The following is a 19,338-nucleotide window of genomic DNA, read 5'->3' on the forward strand; positions in this document are numbered from 1 at the left end:
TACATGGATGGCCACAACTTGTTTTATAATGGTAATATGTACTATGTAGCCAACTGGTTGTGAAGCGGTCACGAATCATATCCATACTTCCATAGATGTAACACTGATATAGTTACAAAAATAAAAACAGTCAACCGAGTTTCTCAGGATGATGGCATAGAAATATTGGTGGCTTGAAGACTAGTGAGACGATGGAAGCAAAAGTGACAAGGGGTTAAAGAAACTGTCATGAAAATTTGCCTTAGGGTATGGCCACGGTAACATATTGGCCACTTCCGTAACTGTTGCCACCAAATAGCCAATGCCCCATTGATGGATAAATGTTATAGACACACAGGTCACGGTAGTTTCGGTGGCTGGTAGCCCAATACATGCATACAAAACACAGCCATGTTATTTCTATTTTTCGTTGTTACCAAATTTAGATATTTCGAATTTCTATTATATTAAATAATTTTTCTTTTATAATTGGAAAATTTAACTAAAATATAAATCATTATATGATAAAAATTGGTGCAATTTAATACTTGGAAAATTACACATAAATTAACAGAATTATAATAAAAATATATGTATAACATGATTATAAATAGTTCTATGTTTTATATAAATAAATAAATTATTTTATGATTTAATACATTTAAAGGAAAAAAAAAGATTTGTTATGTTTAAATTTGAATATTAAATTTTGGCAAGTCGACTAAAATACAGTCCAAATAAAATAAAATAAACTGTATGACATCACTAAGTATCAATTCATAATACCTACATCAAATGTATTAATGTTAATGGAATAATATATAAATTGTTTCAAGTATACAATTGTTTCAAGTATACAATTTAGCCCTTACCTAATACAGTATAAGTGATCAAAAAACATAAATAAATCTGTCAAGCGGATACCTTTCCATCTTTGTTAAATAAATCTGTCCAAGGTGTTAAATATTTCTCAGTTTGACGTGATAAAATGATCGAAGAAGCTGCTAGTTCTACACTTCTACTTTGTTTGCCCGTTAAAAGGGACACATATAGTTCCATCCGATCATCTCTAGCTATGTTGTGCTTGTGCTTCGTGAAGTTAATCATGTCCCATCATTGATGGCATCTCAATCTTCATGTTGAGCATCCACATGAGAAAGATAGTCGCATGTTCAGAAAAATCACCGTGATGGACCTACATCAATCGGAGTCCAAATCTATGATCCTTGTAAGGTTACACACATTGCAAACAAAACATAAAATATCTATCTCCTATATATTAATAGAAAAGCACACTTGCAAAAAAAAAAAGCTGACGTATTAGCGTTATAGAGCTCAGAACACCTTTTATCAATTAATCCTCAAAATATCAATTTATTTACAGCTCTTTGCCATTGTATTTATTTATTTTAAATAAAAACTCATAAAAAAATAAACCCTAAATGATACACTCATAAAGCAGAACCTCTCCTCTCACCTATTATAAATACATTCTTCTTTTCACTAAAATATCTAACATCAAAGCAACAAAAAAACCTCCAAAATTTTAACAAAACTTCATCTACAATTTTCACATGAAATGAGACTCAAGTTGAAGGTGCACCTAAACAGCCACCACGAGGATCATGTCCCATTGGACGGTAAGATTTATTTTTATGCTATATTCTATTTTTATACTAATAAAAATCTATATTACATATGAACATGCTCCAAAAGATGTACTCCACATACCAATTGATCAGACTCATATGATGAAGATATTGGTTCAGTACTTAATCAAGGAAGACGGACTCACAAAAGTCAAAGAAATAGAATCAAAATAAGCCATGACAATTAGGAAACAAATATTGTTCTAGATTAGAATTATTTCATATGTATTAAGAAACAGGAATAAGCACAATAATGTGATTTGCAGAATTCAATTAATAGATGTATTTCATTCGGATAATTTATATTTATTTCATATTAATTTTAAAATTCATCAAGCACATCTATTTTCATCATCTACATATTAGCCTCACACCAAAAACACAACAAGTAAAACCCACAAAATATAAAGTCCATAGATAATAATTTGCTTTTGTCTACCAATTTTTTTTTCTCGGCCAATGTATCATATACTAGGAAATATAAATGAAAAGGAAAAAAGTTATCTTTTAAAAAATAATTTATGGTAACAACTGTGTTATTATTCTGTTTTAACAACCTACGGGTTTATTGTTCTATTTTTAAAAAATAAAGTAATTCCTTGATTAAAAGATATTATATACGAGTACGATATATGTTCCTTTTAATTCTAAAACAGTGCTATATTTAAGGATTTAATTTCCCTATAGTATATAAATGTAAAAAAAAAAAAAAAATCCAAAGGGAATATTCGTTACCTAAGTTTGTCCTAAATGCCCTAAAAAAAGCCATAATATCAAATTAGTAAAATTAATTTTCTGTTTCCAATTTAGATGTCAATAAGCGTATTCCTTGATTAAAGATGTAAATAAGGTATGACGTGATATTGTATTATTCTTGAAAAGTGATTAAATGCACAAATTTTAATATTAAGTTTTAGAATAAAAATTAATCACGTAAAAATATCAAAATAATGACTTGCCGAAAAGGAAAAATATATACAAAACTTAATCCTAGATTCGAATCAAAAAAGGAAATAACATCTAAACATATTTAATATAAGTAAACTAATTTTGCCTAAAAATCCGAAAATATGATCCTAATCCAAGATTTGCAATCAACAAATTGCTTAATAGGAGGGATGTGAATTTTAAAAAAATGAAAAAGTAAAACCCTCATGGAAATTAATACCCCTATATATAATGTTTTCCTATCACACATTTCCACTGGTTCACCAATCAAATATATTCCAAGTTTCAAAGCAATTTAGCTTTTATTTTCTCGCGGCTTCTTTCAACAATGTTTATGGTTTGGAAACCTTTTAAAAACATGTGAAAAATAAAGGTGACGATCAGACTATGGAAACTACAATATTGCAACATAAAATACTTTTACGAAATAAAGAAATTATAGTTTTCCAATGTAAATACAAACGATAATACATATATATAGAAGACAATATATTTTCTACCCAAAATAAGAAAAAATAATTGTTAAAGAATATTAGTATGTCAAATACATTAATAACAAAGAAAAATTATATGATATAATTTATAGTTAAACATTTTCACCCGCAACGCGCGGGTTATGTACCTAGTTAGTGTTGTACAATGTAAACTTTTTATAAAGAAAAGAAAAAGAAAAAACAGTACCTTGTAATAAGTGATGTTAGTGAAGGTCCTAAGTCGAACCCAACAACAATTCAAGGTAAGGCCCAATACAAGTCAAACCCACCTACTCAACCACATAAGAAGACAAATCATTTTGTACCTCAAAAGACGTTAAATAAAAGATGGAGCAGCAACTACAAGGGAACATATTCAAAGCTCTTCTAAGGGCATCTCCAACCATAACACCATTTTAGTGTTGAAATAACACTATATTTGGTGTATTTTTAACACTAAATAAAATTTCATCTCCAACCACAACACCAAATATTACACTAAAAATACTATTCTATATTATTATATTACTAAAATAAAGATGTTCTGAATTATATAATAATTTTAATTTATTAATGAATATAAAATTACAAAGGATAAATAAAAATAATAAAAACATTAAGAAGATGGTGAAGGTTCTCAATATCATGGATCACAATATCGTGCATCTCATTATCAAGAAGGTCAGTCTCATGGAAAACAAGTTCAAGGAGATGGAGATCAAGGTGAAGATCAAAGATCACCAAATGATCAAGATGATTATACCCCATATTACAATTATCTTAAGTGAAGATGTTTTTTCTGGTTTTTATTTTGTAATTTTGTGTTTTCCATGTTTTTTTGAATTTTATGTATTTTTAATGGTTAGTTGAATTTTATTATATATATTATCAATCAAATTACTAATTAGTTTTAATATTTTCTACAAATTAATAATTTATATTATGAAGATTAAAAACTACAAAACTGTTTTGGTTTATTACATTTTATTACAAACTTAACTAGATTCTTATATAATAATACTAAACTTATATTTAATTTACTATAACTAAGTTATTTTAAATTAGAATAACATTTAAAAAAAAAAAACAATATTATAGTGTTTGGCATCGCTACAGTAAAACACCAAATATAGTGGTGTATTGTACAACAAAAAGGAATCACACTATTATAGTGTAAAATATACAGTCTGGTTGGAGACAAAAATTCATCACTTTCACCCTATTATACAGTTTTGCCGTCCCATTGGACTTGGCCTAACCTTATGTGATGACTAGGGTTGTGACCAGCTGTCCACCAAGGATAAGAATAGGAAAAATCCTAGAGAAGTCTAGAATGTTCTATCTATACTAGTATTTTTGCTCAAAAATATTTTTTGGAAAGTTTTTACATTGAATGCTATTTAATGCTTATATTCATATCCAAACAAGTTTAGTTAACTTTCTCTACTATCCTTATAACCAAACACAATTAAAATACTTTAAATATTCATATATTCATATATATAATGTTCTATAATAAATATAGATATTTAGAAGATTCATTCCAGATTAAAATAAAAAATTCTCCTATCATCTCTTTTTGATTTAAAATTTTAAATGTAGTGAATCTTCATATAATACATAAAGTTAATAAAAAATGTGTATTTTCCTGCATATATTGTGATTTGAAATTTTTTAAACAAACATATATTACTCAATTAATATAAAAGTGTGTGTTCAACATACATATATAGTAAATTTACTCTATATAGTAAATTATAAAATTTTAAGAAGTTTATAATTTATAACTGATATATCTAAACTTAATAAAAAGTTTAAAATTATAAATATTTAAACATATTAAATTTTCAAAATTACACAAACGAATTATATTACATGACGGGTTATATGACATTACAAGATTGTATTAATAATACTAAAATAAACTATCAGTAATATAATATTTCAATACGGGTTACATCTTCATTTTAATGTTTTAATAACACCAATATAAAATATATCGAATCAAACTAATTTAATTAAGATTGTAGTAAACAAAAATTATTGTGTGGTATGCTACAATTTATATATTAAATAATTAAAATTAACAAAAGAGTATACTGTATTAGAAAATTAGTATTAAAATAGTACATTAACAAAAAAAAATTAAAAAAAAAAATCTTACCCCGCAGTGTACCGCGGGTCATAATCTAGTAATCTATATAAAGGCTACTTAGACCATTGTACACATTATTGAGAAATAAGATCATTTTACCAAAGTACTCTAATATCTTTCAAGCGACACCGAGGTAAAGCTAAACCGACGACTTCTCGCTCTCATTCCGTAATAAACTGTTGGGTCGCCGCTTCACAGGACTCTCAACATCATCGAACACCTACTGGATTCACTTATTGGCAAATAATCATTATTTCGCATATGCATCTTTTGTATTAATTCCATGATTATCGGTGTATATTTTTCCACAGCCATAAAATTTTATCTTGAAAAGTAAACTTATTGTCAGTGCCGGCCCAACATTAATGAGGGCCCTACGCAAAATTTAAAATGAGGGCCCTACGCAAAATTTAAAAAATGTATCTTTTTTCACTTATGACAAAAGTTATAGGTTTTCTATAAAAGGCCACCAATTAATACTTTAAGGCCTTTTACATATCGTACAAATGAAAAAGGCCTTTTACATGTAAATAAAAAAAACTTTATACATATCCTTAAAAAAAAGGCTTTTTGTTTAACAGATTTTTAAATGAAAGAGGCTTTTAAAATTTTGGGCCCGATTCTTTGGCTTCACTTGCTTCCTCTGTGGACCGGGCTTGCTTATTGTATTATTAATATATATATATATATATATATATATATATATACATATACATATAATAAAAATTAAAATGAATCAAATAAATTAAGTGACACTTAGCTTTACAAAGAACTCTAAATTAAGTGACACTTAGCTTTACAAAGAACTCTGATATTCATTTGTTGCAAAATCTATATTTTACTTCAAATTTGTTGAATAATTTGAAACCGGGCATATCAGAGTGCGGGCTCTTGTCCAGTACTATGATATGTTTTTCTTCAAATTTTCTTGACTGGACGTAGCAGTGTAGCACCATTCTTTGTTGATAACTTTCTTGATCAAATCATGATGGCATTGGTCTTTCTAACAATTCTTCCACATCGTGTCGTGAACGATAACCCAATAATAACACTGCTGTAAACAGAAAATAATAATAATTACAAGCTATAATATATAAAAATTGAAATGTACATATTTTATAAACAAAATACTTTCTCAGAAAAATCGAGCCACTGCTTATAGTTAACATACCAAAGCCCAAAATGCTGAAATTCAGACAGAAGTCGCTTGAACTCTTACGCAGGGATTGCAAGCTGTCATGTAACTCATGATATCCCGAGAAAATAGTGAAAGAAAACCCATATTTGTCATCTCAAATTCTGAGCTAGAGAAACATTGAAAGGAAGCTGTGAGTATAGGACATAAATATATGTAAATATAAGTTTATGGATCTAAGTGTAAATATCTCAACCCTAGTCTCCTCCTCTGTTGTATAAATATGTAGCAACTCATTCACTTGCAAATATAAGAAACATTCAGCTTCTATATGGTATCAGAGCATCAATCAATATAACACTAATTTTTTTTTCTTTTCTTTTTCTTTCACGCCTCTGCCGCTATGTCTAGCTCTGGCAACGTCTCTCCTTCCACTGGTGACGTAATCATGACTGCAGCTCAGCCTCTCTTCATGGTGAACACTGCTAATGTCACCAAACTTACTGATACAAACTATTTGATGTGGAGTCTTCAGATCCACGCCTTGGTGGATGGCTATGAGCTCGCTGGATTCCTTGATGGATATGTTCCTCCTCCAGCTCCCACGGACGACTGGAGCCACTACCACTCCCAATCCAGAGTTTATTCTCTGGAAACGCCAAGATCGCTTACTATTCAGCGCCTTGCTTGGAGCCATGTCTCCGTCTGTCCAACCGCTGGTCTCACGTGCAGACACTGCCGGTGAATTCTGGTCGACTCTTGCTTCAACCTTTGCAAACCAAAGTCGTGGTCATGTCCAAGGGATCCACACTCAACTCAAGGTATGGACCAAGGGGAACAAAACCATTGATGAATATATTCGTGGCCTTGTTATCCGTTTTGATGATATTGCAGCCCTTGGTAAACCTATGGATCATGATGATCAAATTGAGAAGATACTTGATGGTCTTCCAGAAGATTTCAAACCTGTTGTTGATCAGATCGAGAGTAAGGATACAACTCCGACGATCTCTAATGTTCATGAACGGTTACATAATCGTGAAGCCAAGCTTCTAGCTATTGCTGCTGTTACTCCAACTCCCTTTCTTGTTACTGTCAATGCTGTTCAACATCGCAACAACAACAACAACAACTACTACAACACCTACAACAACAAGAACAACAATCGCAATCGCTCTCAACCCCAACGTTTTTCGCCCAACAACAACACCAATAACTGGCAGCCTTACCACGACAACACTACCAATCGGCCTTCCAAGCCTTACTTAGGCAAATGCCAACTATGTCAGGAACAAGGACACAATGCACGTCGCTCTCCGCAGCTCTACTCTGTTCAATCTGCATCTCGCCCGTCGAGTCCTTTCACGCCATGGCAGCCCCGTGCCAACATGGTTGCAGCCGGTTCCTCACCTGCAATCCTTGACAGTGGTGCCACCCACCATATAACCAATGATCTCAACAATCTCACACTTCACCAATCCTATAATGGTGGTGATGATCTCACCATTGCTGATGGTTCGAACCTCACCATCACTCACACGGGTTCTTCACTTCTTCTTTCTCATTCTCGTCCGTTAAAATTGGATAAAATGCTTTGTGTTCCTCATATACACAGGAACCTTATCTCTGTGTACCGCCTATGTAACACTAATCTTGTGTCTGTTCACCTCTATCCTTCCTTCTTTCAGGTGAAGGATCTCAGTACGGGGTCCTATTACTCCAAGGTCGCACCAATAATGAGTTGTATGAATGGCCGAACACCAATCCACGAGCTATGGCCATGCTATCTTCATCTGGTCCGCGCACAAACCTACTCTCGTGACATTCAAGATTGGGCCATCCTTCTCCACCTATCTTAAACACTATTATCTCTACTTTTTCTCTCCCTGTTGCATCTTCCACTTCAAAAACCTTATCTTGCTCAGATTGTTTCATTAATAAAACACATAAACTTCCTTTTTCTCACAACTCCATTACTTCGATTCGACCTCTTGATTACATTTATTCTGATGTGTGGACATCCCCAATTTTATCAACACAAAACTACAAATATTACCTTGTCCTCATAGACCACTTTACTCGCTATACATGGCTGTATCTGCTTCAACGCAAATCAGATGTCAAGCAAGTGTTTGTCACCTACAAAGCACTTGTTGAAAATCGCTTTCAAACCAAGGTTGGGACATTGTTTACGGACAATGGTGGCGAGTTTATTGCTTTGCGTAGTTTTCTTGCAGCACACGACATCTCCCACCTTATGTCTCCTCCTCATACTCCGGAACACAACGAGATTTCAGAACGGAAGCATCGTCACATAGTCGAAACTGGCCTCACCCTCATGTCCACTGCCTCGGTACCAAAAGAACACTTGCCATATGCTCTTGCTACTGCTGTCTACTTAATTAATAGGATACCAACACCTGTACTTGCTCTCCAGTCACTGTTTCAGAAGCTGTTTGGTACCCCTCCTAATTATACTAAACTTCGCGTGTTTGGCTGCTTGTGTTTCCCCTGGTTGCGCCCTTATACACAACATAAGCTTGATGATAGGTCTCGAGGCTGTGTTTTTCTTGGGTACTCGGCAACTCAAAGTGCTTACTACTGCCTTCACATTCCGACTGGTCGTATGTATACATCTTGATATGTCCAGTTTGTCGAGCACGTGTTCCCGTTTCGTGAATTGCCTTCGCTTCCACAAGACTCCGCTGCCACTACCACCGAACCTTCGCTCTTGTTGTCCTCATTGGTGGTTTGTCCTGTTGCTGTCCACTTTCCACCACCGACAACTGCTCCCACATCTAATCCTGGTCCAGCGGCCCCAGCTCCCGGCGGTTCTGATAATCCGCTGTCTCTTAACCGTGATATACGCTGTACATATCAACGACGGAATCCCCATGTCCAACACGGTCCACTACCATCAACTTTAGCCCCACAACACGACCAACCACACCACAATCAGGTTCAAGACCGATCTTCATCGTCGTCCTCTGGTGCAACTCCTTTGTCCTCCTCCACGGTGTCACGACCTTCATCTATAGGACCCTTGTACTCTGATCCTCACCTGTCGACGTCTTCATCATCCCATGTATTACCCTCTAACTCTACCTCTTCTTCTTCCTCCACTTCTAACACGGAGCCCACTACTCCCCATGAAAATGAATCACAACCCACGATTCAGCCTCACCCTCTTCCTAACAAGCTCACTGCTCAACAACAAAATGAGTTGCAACCCCCAACTCAGCCGCAACCTCTTCTCCATCCCCCATCACGCCAAGCTATCCCAATACAACCACAGAACCAAAATAACATTGTTGAGCCACCACAAAATAACCACAAAATGAAAACTCGAGCCAAAAACAACATTATAAAACCTAACCGTAAATACGGCCTTCATGTTACCTCTCGGACCATTTCCAAAGAACCGAAAACAATAATCCAAGCTTTTAAAGACCCAAACTGGCGACGTGCAAGTTCAAAGGAGTATAATGCTTTAATAGGAACTCATACTTGGGATTTGGTTCCACCTAATGCACAACAGAAGGTTGTTGGTTGTAAGTGGGTCTTCACAACCAAATATCTTGCTAATGGTGATCTTGACCGATACAAGGCTCGCTTAGTTGCAAAGGGATATCACCAAAAGTACGGAAATGATTATGCAGAGACCTTCAGCCATGTTATTAAGTCGACAACAATCCGCGTAGTACTTGATGTTGCTGTGAAGCTTGCTTGGCCGATCAAACAGTTGGATGTCAATAATGCTTTTCTTTAAGGTGAATTAACTGAGGAAGTTTACATGTCCCAACCGCCTGGCTTTGTTGACCCCAACCATCCGCATCATTTCTGTCGGTTACGGAAACCCATCTATGGTCTCAAGCAAGCCCCGCGTGCATGGTATATGTCTTTAAAACAACATCTCCTTGATACTAGTTTCACTAATTCACTTGCGGACACTTCATTGTTCATTCGCGCTTCGGGTTCCACTCTCACCTATGTACTTGTTTATGTCGACGATATCATCGTCACTGGCAATCATTCCGCTATTGTTGAGAAAGTTCTTCAATCCTTTGCTCAACGTTTCTCCATCAAGGATCCTACCGACATTCATTACTTTCTCGGCATCGAGGTCTCACGATCCTCCGATGGACTCCATCTCATGCAACGTAAGTATATTATGGACCTTCTTGTCACAAACAACATGTCTGAAGCAAAACCCGTTGCAACACCACTTCCTACTTCTCCAAAGTTAACCATTCATGGTGGTACCCCTCTTGAGGATGCCTCTCAGTACAGGTCTGTTGTTGGAAGTTTACAATATCTCTCCTTCACGCGACCTGATATTTCCTATGCGGTAAACCGCCTGTCTCAGCTCATGCACTGTCAGACACAAGACCACTGGATTGCAGCAAAACGAGTCCTGCGCTATCTCGCTGGCACTCCCACACATAGTATATACATGAATGCTTCCTCTCCCGTTACTCTTCATGCCTTCTCTGATGCATATTGGGCTGGTGACACGGATGACTATGTTTCTACGAATGGTTATGTTGTCTACAATGGTCAGCATTCGGTCTCATGGTCTTCAAAGAAACACAGGGTTGTTGCACGTTCCTCCACAGAAGTTGAATATCGCGCTGTTGCCAACACGGCGGCTGAGGTACGGTGGTTATGTTCTCTTTTCTCTGATCTCCACATTGTCTTATCCACCACACCGGTCATATATTGTGACAACATTGGAGCGACCTACCTTTGCGCAAATCCTGTTTTCCACTCAAGGATGAAACACATTGCTCTCGATTATCACTTTGTTCGGAATCAGATACAGTCCAAAATGTTATGAGTCTCTCATGTGTCGACTCACGATCAGCTGGCCGACACACTCACCAAACCACTCCCACAAGCAAAGTTCACTGACGCATGTTTCAAGCTGGGTGTAGCAAAGCTCCCTCCATCTTGAGGGGACGTATAGGACATAAATATATGTAAATATAAGTTTAGGAATCTAAGTGTAAATATCTCAACCCTAATCTTCTCCTCTGTTATATAAATATGTAGCAACTCATTCACTTGTAAATATAAGAAACATTCATAAATATGTAGCAACTCATTCACTTGTAAATATAAGAAACATAGTGAGAATTGTATTATTTAAAATTAAGTAGATGAAAACTGAAAAGACCAACCGTGATGCTTGAGTAAACGAACGTCTCATCACAAATACAATATACAATTAATTTCAGTTTATTTTGTTTCCTAACCGTTAATATAATATGTAAAATTATCTAGTCGTATTTGTACACAACTTAGATAATGGGACACCGCCGAAGAAAACGTCTTCCACCTCACCAGTCTTTATTATTTTATTTCATTTATCCATTTCTCTTCTCTCTATAAAACCTCCATCTAACTCGAAACAAATCGTTCTCCCAAAATATACAAAGATGACGTTTCACAAAATCTTTTTTCTAATCTCTCTGATGCTCGTTGTCTCATTAGTTAATGCAGTTGACTACTCGGTTGTTGACAACACCGGTGACTCCGCCGGAGGAAGAAGATTCCGAGGAGAGATCGGTGGTGTAAGCTACGGCACACAGTCACTAAGATCTGCCACAGAATTCGTGTGGCGTTTGTTCCAACAAACCAACCCTTCAGACAGAAAGTCCGTTACAAAGATCACACTGTTCATGGAGAACGGTAACGGTGTAGCGTACAACTCGGGAAACGGGATATCTCGCGGGTGTATCGGGCGATGTCAAGAGAGAATTTACCGGGGTGGTTTATCACGAGGTGGTTCATTCTTGGCAATGGAACGGTGCGGGTCGCGCTCCTGGTGGACTTATCGAAGGGATAGCGGATTACGTGAGGCTGAAAGCAGGTTACGCTCCGAGCCATTGGGTTGGACCTGGTCGTGGTGATAGATGGGACCAAGGTTACGACGTTACCGCGAGGTTCTTGGATTATTGTAACGGTTTGAGGAATGGGTTTGTGGCCGAGCTGAACAAGAAGATGAGGAATGGTTATAGTGATGGCTTCTTTGTTGATTTGCTTGGGAAAGACGTGAACCAGCTATGGAGAGAGTACAAGGCTAAGTATGGTCAATAAATGATATGAAAATAATTATGAAATGTATTCAAAATAAAACGTTTAGTAACAAAAATAAAATGATTTGTAATCTCTTATGGTGTTGCTATTGGACAACACATATACGTAATACGTTGGGACGCATTTGCATTAAAATATAAGGTCTTGCTAAAATTGGTATTGTTAAGTTAAATAGTCAAAGATAAGTATATTGAGAGGTGATTTAGAACATTTTATGTCAGATAATTAATCAGTGTTTGTTCGTGACCGTTGGTGGAATAGAAAACTATTTCTTGTAAGTTGTCCACAAGTTATCTTTATTCTAGAGAAAGCAAGATCTATGGGAATGTAAAAGTTATACGTCTTGCAACAATTAAACGACATAATTAAAAGTTAATTAGATGATCTACCTTAGAAGAAATCATGCATAATGATAAAACATCGTCTAAAACATATTTTTTTTTATCCATTTCGTTCATCAAACAAAAAAATTTTATAGTGCAAATACTCATCCATAGTTATATTTGCTTGCTGAAAAAAAAAAAAAAGAAGTTATATTTGCTTTATTTCAAAGTGCTTTTGCTAATCTTTGTATGGAGAATTCAACCGGCCATTGACATCATCACGAAGATTAATCGGCTATAATGCGTAATCGCCTAGTACTTTCCACGAAAATTGATACTTTAAGTTAAGTTATTGATAATTCAGTCAAAGATAATGATGACATTTGAAGTTTGTGGTCGTGGTCGAATAGAAACACTTTCTTGTTAATCATCCATTAGCTATACTTGTAAGAAAAATAATACTAACACTTAACTTTTAAAAAATCCACGAGAAGATAAGATTCACACTCGTTGACAAAAAAAAAAAAAAAAAGAAGAGGACAAAAGAGTTATTTCACAAAATTTGAGATAGAAACAGTCTCGTCTCCGGCGACGATGAAATGGTTGCTCGTCGCCGTGTTGACCGCTTTATCAACGATCTTCTCCGCCGTGACACATTCCCATCTCCTCCGTGGATCTCCGGTCAATTCTCTCTGCGCTGATCTCATTCATCCTGCTAATTACTCCTGCACTGAACACACTGTACTGTAGTCTCATCTTTTATCTTAGAACAGAGATTTCATTGAACCAGTCGCAAAAAAGGCTTTTTTAGAAATATTTTTTTGGATTTGTAGATTGAAACAAAGGATGGTTACATATTAGCTTTGCAACGTGTGGCCTCTCATGGTCCAAGACTTGAATATGGTCCACCTGTTCTGCTTCAGCATGGACTCTTTATGGTAAAATCTTGTTTTAAAGGCTTTAACTTTATCATCTCTGTTCTTGGTAATATTTAGGTATAAAATTGCTAAAAATTTAATCTTTTTTTGTGGGTCTTTTTGTGTGTGTGTGTGTGTGAGAAGGCTGGAGATGCGTGGTTCTTGAATTCACCAAAAGAGTCCCTAGGTTTCATTCTTGCTGATCATGGGTTTGATGTATGGGTTGGTAATGTTCGTGGTACACGTTACAGTTATGGACATGTTACTTTATCTGAAAGTGATAAGGTATGCCAAAGACTTATCTTTGTCTTTGTTTCTCTCTATGTATGAGCTTTACCTAAAAATGTTCATTTTAGTTTTGGTACAACAACCACTTATTGTTAATAAAAATGATTAATGTTGGCAAGAACAGGTGATGTTGGTAATGTTGTTGACATTATAGTGTGGAGAAAGGAGGATAAGAAAAGTAATGCTTTTATATGCAGGAATTTTGGGACTGGAGTTGGCAAGATTTGGCCATGTATGACTTAGCAGCAATGATTCAGTATCTGTATTCAGTTTCAAACTCCAAAATCTTCCTTGTTGGACATTCTCAGGTCATCATTCTACTGAATATATATATATATATATATATATATATAAGTGTGTTCCTTTTTGTTGATTTCTAGTAATTTAACTTTGTTTAATTTGTTTGACAGGGGACTATCATGTCTTTTGCTGCTCTTACTCAGCCGCATGTCGCAGAAATGGTTGAAGCAGCAGCGTTGCTTTGTCCAATATCATATTTGGATCATGTCACAGCTCCACTTGTTGAAAGAATGGTTTTTATGCATCTTGATCAGGTACTCTTGCCTCTCAAATGTCATTTAAAGCGATTTCAGAGAATCAAGTTTAAACACGTTTGCTACTAATTACAGATGGTAGTTGCTCTTGGGCTGCATCAAATAAACTTTAGAAGGTTGTGACTTTTTTTTCTTTTTCTCGTGTATGTTGTTAAAGTGACACATTTCTTTACTAACCATCTGGTCTGCTTATTTTCAATCTGTGCTTTCAGTGATATGTTAGTTAAACTTGTTGACTCGTTATGTGAAGGGCATATGGATTGCACTGACTTCCTCACATCCATAACTGGTTTTTTTTTTCTCTTTTCCTCTAATCTCCCTGTAGTGATACTTTCTCTGTATGATTTTGTGCCTATTTAATCTTTCTTTTGGACTAATATCAACGAGTGGCAGGGACGAATTGTTGTTTCAATGCCTCGAAGATAGAATACTATCTAGATTATGAGCCTCACCCATCATCTGTCAAGAATATTCGACACCTTTTCCAAAGTAAGATCTCTAATCCTTTAAGTTTAAACCTTGATATAACTTGGTCAAATGCCATAACTTCTTGTGTGTTACATGGCCTAGCCTACCTACTCATACTCTCTTTTGATTCAATTATAATGCCTTCAATCTTTACAATCATTTACTCCAGTGATTCGGAAGGGGACTTTTGCACAATACGACTACGGGTATTTCAAAAATCTCCGGACTTATGGGATGTCGAAACCTCCAGAATTTAAACTCAACCTCATCCCGGGATCATTACCAATGTGGATGGGGTATGGTGGAACTGATGGTTTAGCAGATGTGACAGATGTGGAACATACTCTCGCGGAACTACCTTCCAGACCAGAGTTGCTATATCTTGAGAATTATGGTCACATTGACTTTGTGCTCGGCGGAAGTGCCAATGAAGATGTCTATAAGCACATGATTCAGTTTTTCAGGGCAAGGAGAATGTCTACTAGTTGGTAAAATACTCGATACACTGCTCTGCTTTGCACATAATTATTTTCCACTAATATATACGCACATCTTATTGTATATATTTCCTCTATGTACTAAATTTGTGGTTTGAGAAAGCTACATTACACCAATCTAGATATGATCACAGATAGAATAGTCCAGTGACTGAAAATTGGTCGTCAATGAGTTAAGAAATATTACCACACTTATTTCATGTTACCAGTTAAAATTAAGCATGTACATCTTCTGACTTCTGGCTGGAGATTGTTCGTGTGGCTGATTCGTTATTTGTATTTGGATGCAAAATCAATTGTGATAAAACAAATAAATTTGTTGAAATTTATATGGCGTTGGATGCGAATTTGGCATCCAAAGATGACAATGAGTTGTTGCCCTTACAGAGATGCTCATCAAATCAAATATCTGACTGACCCATCCTTAACTACACCTTTCCAGTTTCAGCGAAGATTATCAGTTTGTACTTAAGGCTCAAAGAAGCAAGCAGTCGATTTCAACATGTAACATATAAATTACCGCAAACTGAAAATATAAAGGAGGGAGAAAAGGAAGATACCAAGAAAACACTACATTTAACAGCGCACTTGCTAAAATGGGTCAAGTTTAGAAAATGTTTCTGGTCCTAGTAAGTAGCCTTTGAAGTTGTACCAGAAACTGAGCAATACGATGATCTGTCACGGGGTAAAAAAAGAAAATCATACTTTCTCAATCTTCTTGTTCCTTACTTGAATGATGTATGTGCAGTGCAAAAGCCCTTGGGATTCCTCTGATGTGGCTATTTTTTTATAACCTTTGGCTGAAGTACATGTTCATAAAGTATCTTGACGGGTTGAATCCGCTTAAGATCACTGCAAAAATGGAGAACAAACTTGAGACGATGTTTACGCTTTTTTGAGGAAGAGGAATCTGTGAAACCAATGAATCTCATTGAACTTACAAATAGGGGACAGGACAATCACCACCCCGATTGGGTAGAGGAAGAATGTTGTTCGCTCCAAAAATGGAAGTACTATATGAACTCACAACAAACAATGCTGTTAGCCCCAAATTATACAGCAGATTTATTAAGGATGGAAAGAAATTTATGAGACTTACCGTCATATCCTAGGAAGTTAAGATAATGGTAGTACGAAGCCCCGACCATGAAAAGCAGATTTGATAACAGTAAAGGGATGAATCCGTGCGTTATCAGGAGTGGTGATAAGAAATAATGTATGACTACCACACAAGATGAAAGTATAAGTCATAAATAATCCCAGTTTGAAAATTGAGTAATGTATTTGAAGGTGTAATTACCGTAGAGCAGCACAAACATTGGAAAGAACGAGTTGCAGTGAACATCAAATGTATACAGCCTATAGAAAAATGGATAGAGGTTATTCATGTACATACTCACACAGGTAGAGATTATAAATAGGAGAAACTATAATATGAATACTGAACTACGAACATGAAATTTTCTGTTTTGGAGGTTCTAACTCATCTTAGAGAGGGAACAAAGTAACCAAAAGAAAGGAGGTGAAAAGATAAGATATAGTCCATAAACTTACCATTCAACGCGTTGTTCCACCACATGACTATTTGGAGCCTCCTCGCGAAGGTAAGAGTTTGTCAAAAACCTGGCAATCCATATCTTAAGTCAGAAAAACAGTGTATATTTGATAAACTGTGGTGTAAAATTACAAGGAAGAAAACTGTAGAGAAGGATTCAAATTTGTGGAAGAGTGATTGTCACAAAACTGGCAATGTTCATAAGAGGGATTTCAGTACCAAATCTTAAGATTGTTTTTCTTGCATGATATAATGAGCAAAACAAGAATAAGATACGATAAGCAATTCTAGTAGTAAAGGGAGTAACAGTGTTTATAGCACGAATGAAACTAGTAGACATATCAAGCAAGCATAACATTTAAGCCGCGTAAGATTTTACACCAACAAATGTCTATGTCTATGCAATGATAGAAACACCTTACCAACAGCATGTAGCTATAACTGCTCCGGTGATTAAGAAATGTGAGAGCAAAACTGAAACGACTACGACGACAGCATGAGAGCCACTATGGTCATATCTGAAGTGTAAACATCAGATTAAAATCAACAAGAAACATAATTAAATAGTATTATGGTCATAATCAAACATAACTACACATACAAAATACTTACGTGGCACAATAGGCTACAGTTGCAACAGCAAGAAGTAGGCTACAGATCACAATAAACGCAGGGTCATCACGTGCCCATTGGTTCTTAGTTTCTGAGAGAAAGAGAGAATAAGAGAAATTAAAGCAACTGCACTAAAACTCTCAGGCCATACGAAACTTAAGCTTATCTTTAGCATGAACTAACATTAAATTTTGAGTAAAGACGAGGACATAACGCAAAAAAGCTGCAAAACTAGAAAATATCACAAGGATTCTCCGCTTGCTAGGTATTCATTGTAAAAGTGGACGTCTCAAGGTACTTTCAGAAGAGAAAGCTAAATCATATAGAAGCAAAAATAAAAGCTGGTTGCAGTAGCATAAGGGTTTGCTAATGAAAGTTGAGCTTACGTTTGTGATACTTAGTGTGTTGATAGCTGATGCCAAAGCGCCCACATGCAAACAAACAGACAAAAAGTACGAGAATAAGAAATAACAATTAACTCACCACATAGTAACTTGACTAAAAACATTCCAACATGTTGGATTCGACTACACTATTGATTTTCTCAATCTCAATAGTACATATAAGCCTTGCACAAATCTAAAACTCTCATCAAGTTCACCTAGAACCTTAAACGGTCAAATGGTAATTCCATGCTAGTACAGCTCTCTAGTAAAATCCTGGGTGACTTTATCCACTTCTGGAACATATTTTAAAAAGACTTACACAACTTTGGGAGATGTACAAAGGTTAAGCATTTGCCAGAAAGTATATTCAACATCCATTTGCTGCCACTGCAATGAACAAACAACAAAAGTTTCATTCATAGCCCAAAAGTCAAACTCGAACATGATGTAAAAATGCATCAGACTCAATTTCACCATTTATAAATTGCATTATCAATGCTTACAAATCCCCCAAACTACATGACCTCTATCTCTACATCAGTATCCTGAAAATATCTTGTTTGATTATCAGATCATGAAACTCCCAACAGAATCTCTACAACATCAGAAATTGCTAAAAGCTAAGTGACACTGCGGAGCCAAAGAATCGATTCAGCTAAATCTGATCTAGGAAAATGACGAATCTATATGTCTAAATCTGAGATCAAAATCCACGAACCTTGACGATACGGCGAAAATACTGAAGGAACAGTGGATTAGCTCGGGATGAAGAAGATGAAGAACGAGATCTCGAAGTGGTAGGCAACATCTTCTCCTCCCTCGTTCCTGATCCAGATTTTGATTCTTCTTCTTCTTCTTCTTGAGATCGTTTTGACTCCAAGGATCGATCTCTCTGGTTCTTTTTTTTTTTTTTCCTTTCTGGTTATTTTTACGGGTTTAGGGATTTGTTCGCTTATACCGCAATCGCACTCAGACGCTTGCTTCTTTTGGCTGTTGCGGTCTGCGTTTTTACAAACCGTTCCATTAAAAAAGATAAAACTCTTCCCTCAAAACGGTCTAAGAATTTGTCGACAAAAAAAAAAAAAACGGTCTAAGAATTTACTTGGTTTAAACTACAGTTGGTTATGGTGAGGACCTCACCGTGAGGTTATCGAGTCTTTGATTCTACGGGTTCGAACCTAGCTTGCGACATTAATATTTTCTTTTATTTGAACGACTAAAACGACGTCGTATTAGATATCTCTGCATACATAGACTCCATGTCATCAAAATATAACGGTGGATTTAACGACGTGAAACG

General features: G+C 35.7%; 2 protein-coding genes and 1 pseudogene across 3 annotated transcripts; 2 read left to right on the plus strand and 1 right to left on the minus strand.

Moving 5' to 3' along the window:
* The first annotated feature begins 11,740 nt into the window (after positions 1-11,740).
* On the plus strand, positions 11,741-12,591 carry LOC104793363 (uncharacterized; annotated as a pseudogene).
* A 568-nt stretch (positions 12,592-13,159) lies between these two features.
* LOC104793377 (triacylglycerol lipase 1) lies at positions 13,160-15,676 on the plus strand. 2 transcript variants are annotated; one of them, XM_087459980.1, is made up of 10 exons: positions 13,187-13,502; positions 13,595-13,699; positions 13,823-13,963; positions 14,164-14,274; positions 14,377-14,520; positions 14,596-14,636; positions 14,733-14,809; positions 14,914-15,009; positions 15,158-15,184; positions 15,643-15,676. In XM_087459980.1, the coding sequence occupies exons 1-10, from the start codon at positions 13,356-13,358 to the stop codon at positions 15,660-15,662; spliced, it is 909 nt and encodes a 302-aa protein (XP_087316106.1). In that variant the 5' UTR covers positions 13,187-13,355; the 3' UTR covers positions 15,663-15,676. The 2 variants fall into 2 exon arrangements, with proteins under 2 accessions (XP_010518035.1, XP_087316106.1); XM_010519733.2 differs by lacking the exon at positions 15,643-15,676 and having other exon boundaries at positions 13,160-13,502; positions 15,158-15,602.
* A 251-nt stretch (positions 15,677-15,927) lies between these two features.
* Positions 15,928-19,130, minus strand: LOC109124640 (uncharacterized). Its single transcript, XM_010519730.3, has 10 exons — positions 18,757-19,130; positions 18,358-18,425; positions 18,039-18,064; positions 17,653-17,743; positions 17,463-17,558; positions 17,040-17,108; positions 16,786-16,844; positions 16,585-16,707; positions 16,427-16,498; positions 15,928-16,337 (listed from the first exon to the last, which is right to left on the minus strand). Exons 1-10 carry the CDS (start codon positions 18,844-18,846, stop codon positions 16,273-16,275), a joined length of 759 nt encoding a protein of 252 aa, XP_010518032.1. The 5' UTR covers positions 18,847-19,130; the 3' UTR covers positions 15,928-16,272.
* Positions 19,131-19,338: the final 208 nt, after the last annotated feature.

This window comes from Camelina sativa, chromosome 1, assembly GCF_030686135.1.
Source record: "Camelina sativa cultivar CO46 ecotype springtype chromosome 1, ASM3068613v1".
In the NCBI taxonomy this organism is placed as follows: domain Eukaryota; kingdom Viridiplantae; phylum Streptophyta; class Magnoliopsida; order Brassicales; family Brassicaceae; genus Camelina; species Camelina sativa.

Coding starts and splice junctions, on each gene's coding strand:
- LOC104793377 (XM_010519733.2), top strand. CDS start 13,356: ATGAAATGGTTGCTCGTCGCCGTGTTGACCGCTTTATCAACGATCTTC. Junction 13,700..13,822: donor TTCAGCATGGACTCTTTATG/GTAAAATCTTGT, acceptor GTGTGTGAGAAG/GCTGGAGATGCGTGGTTCTT. Junction 14,521..14,595: donor TTTTTATGCATCTTGATCAG/GTACTCTTGCCT, acceptor TACTAATTACAG/ATGGTAGTTGCTCTTGGGCT.
- LOC109124640 (XM_010519730.3), bottom strand. CDS start 18,846: ATGTTGCCTACCACTTCGAGATCTCGTTCTTCATCTTCTTCATCCCGA. Junction 17,109..17,462: donor GTTATAGCTACATGCTGTTG/GTAAGGTGTTTC, acceptor ATGGATTGCCAG/GTTTTTGACAAACTCTTACC. Junction 16,499..16,584: donor TAACTTCCTAGGATATGACG/GTAAGTCTCATA, acceptor GAGTTCATATAG/TACTTCCATTTTTGGAGCGA.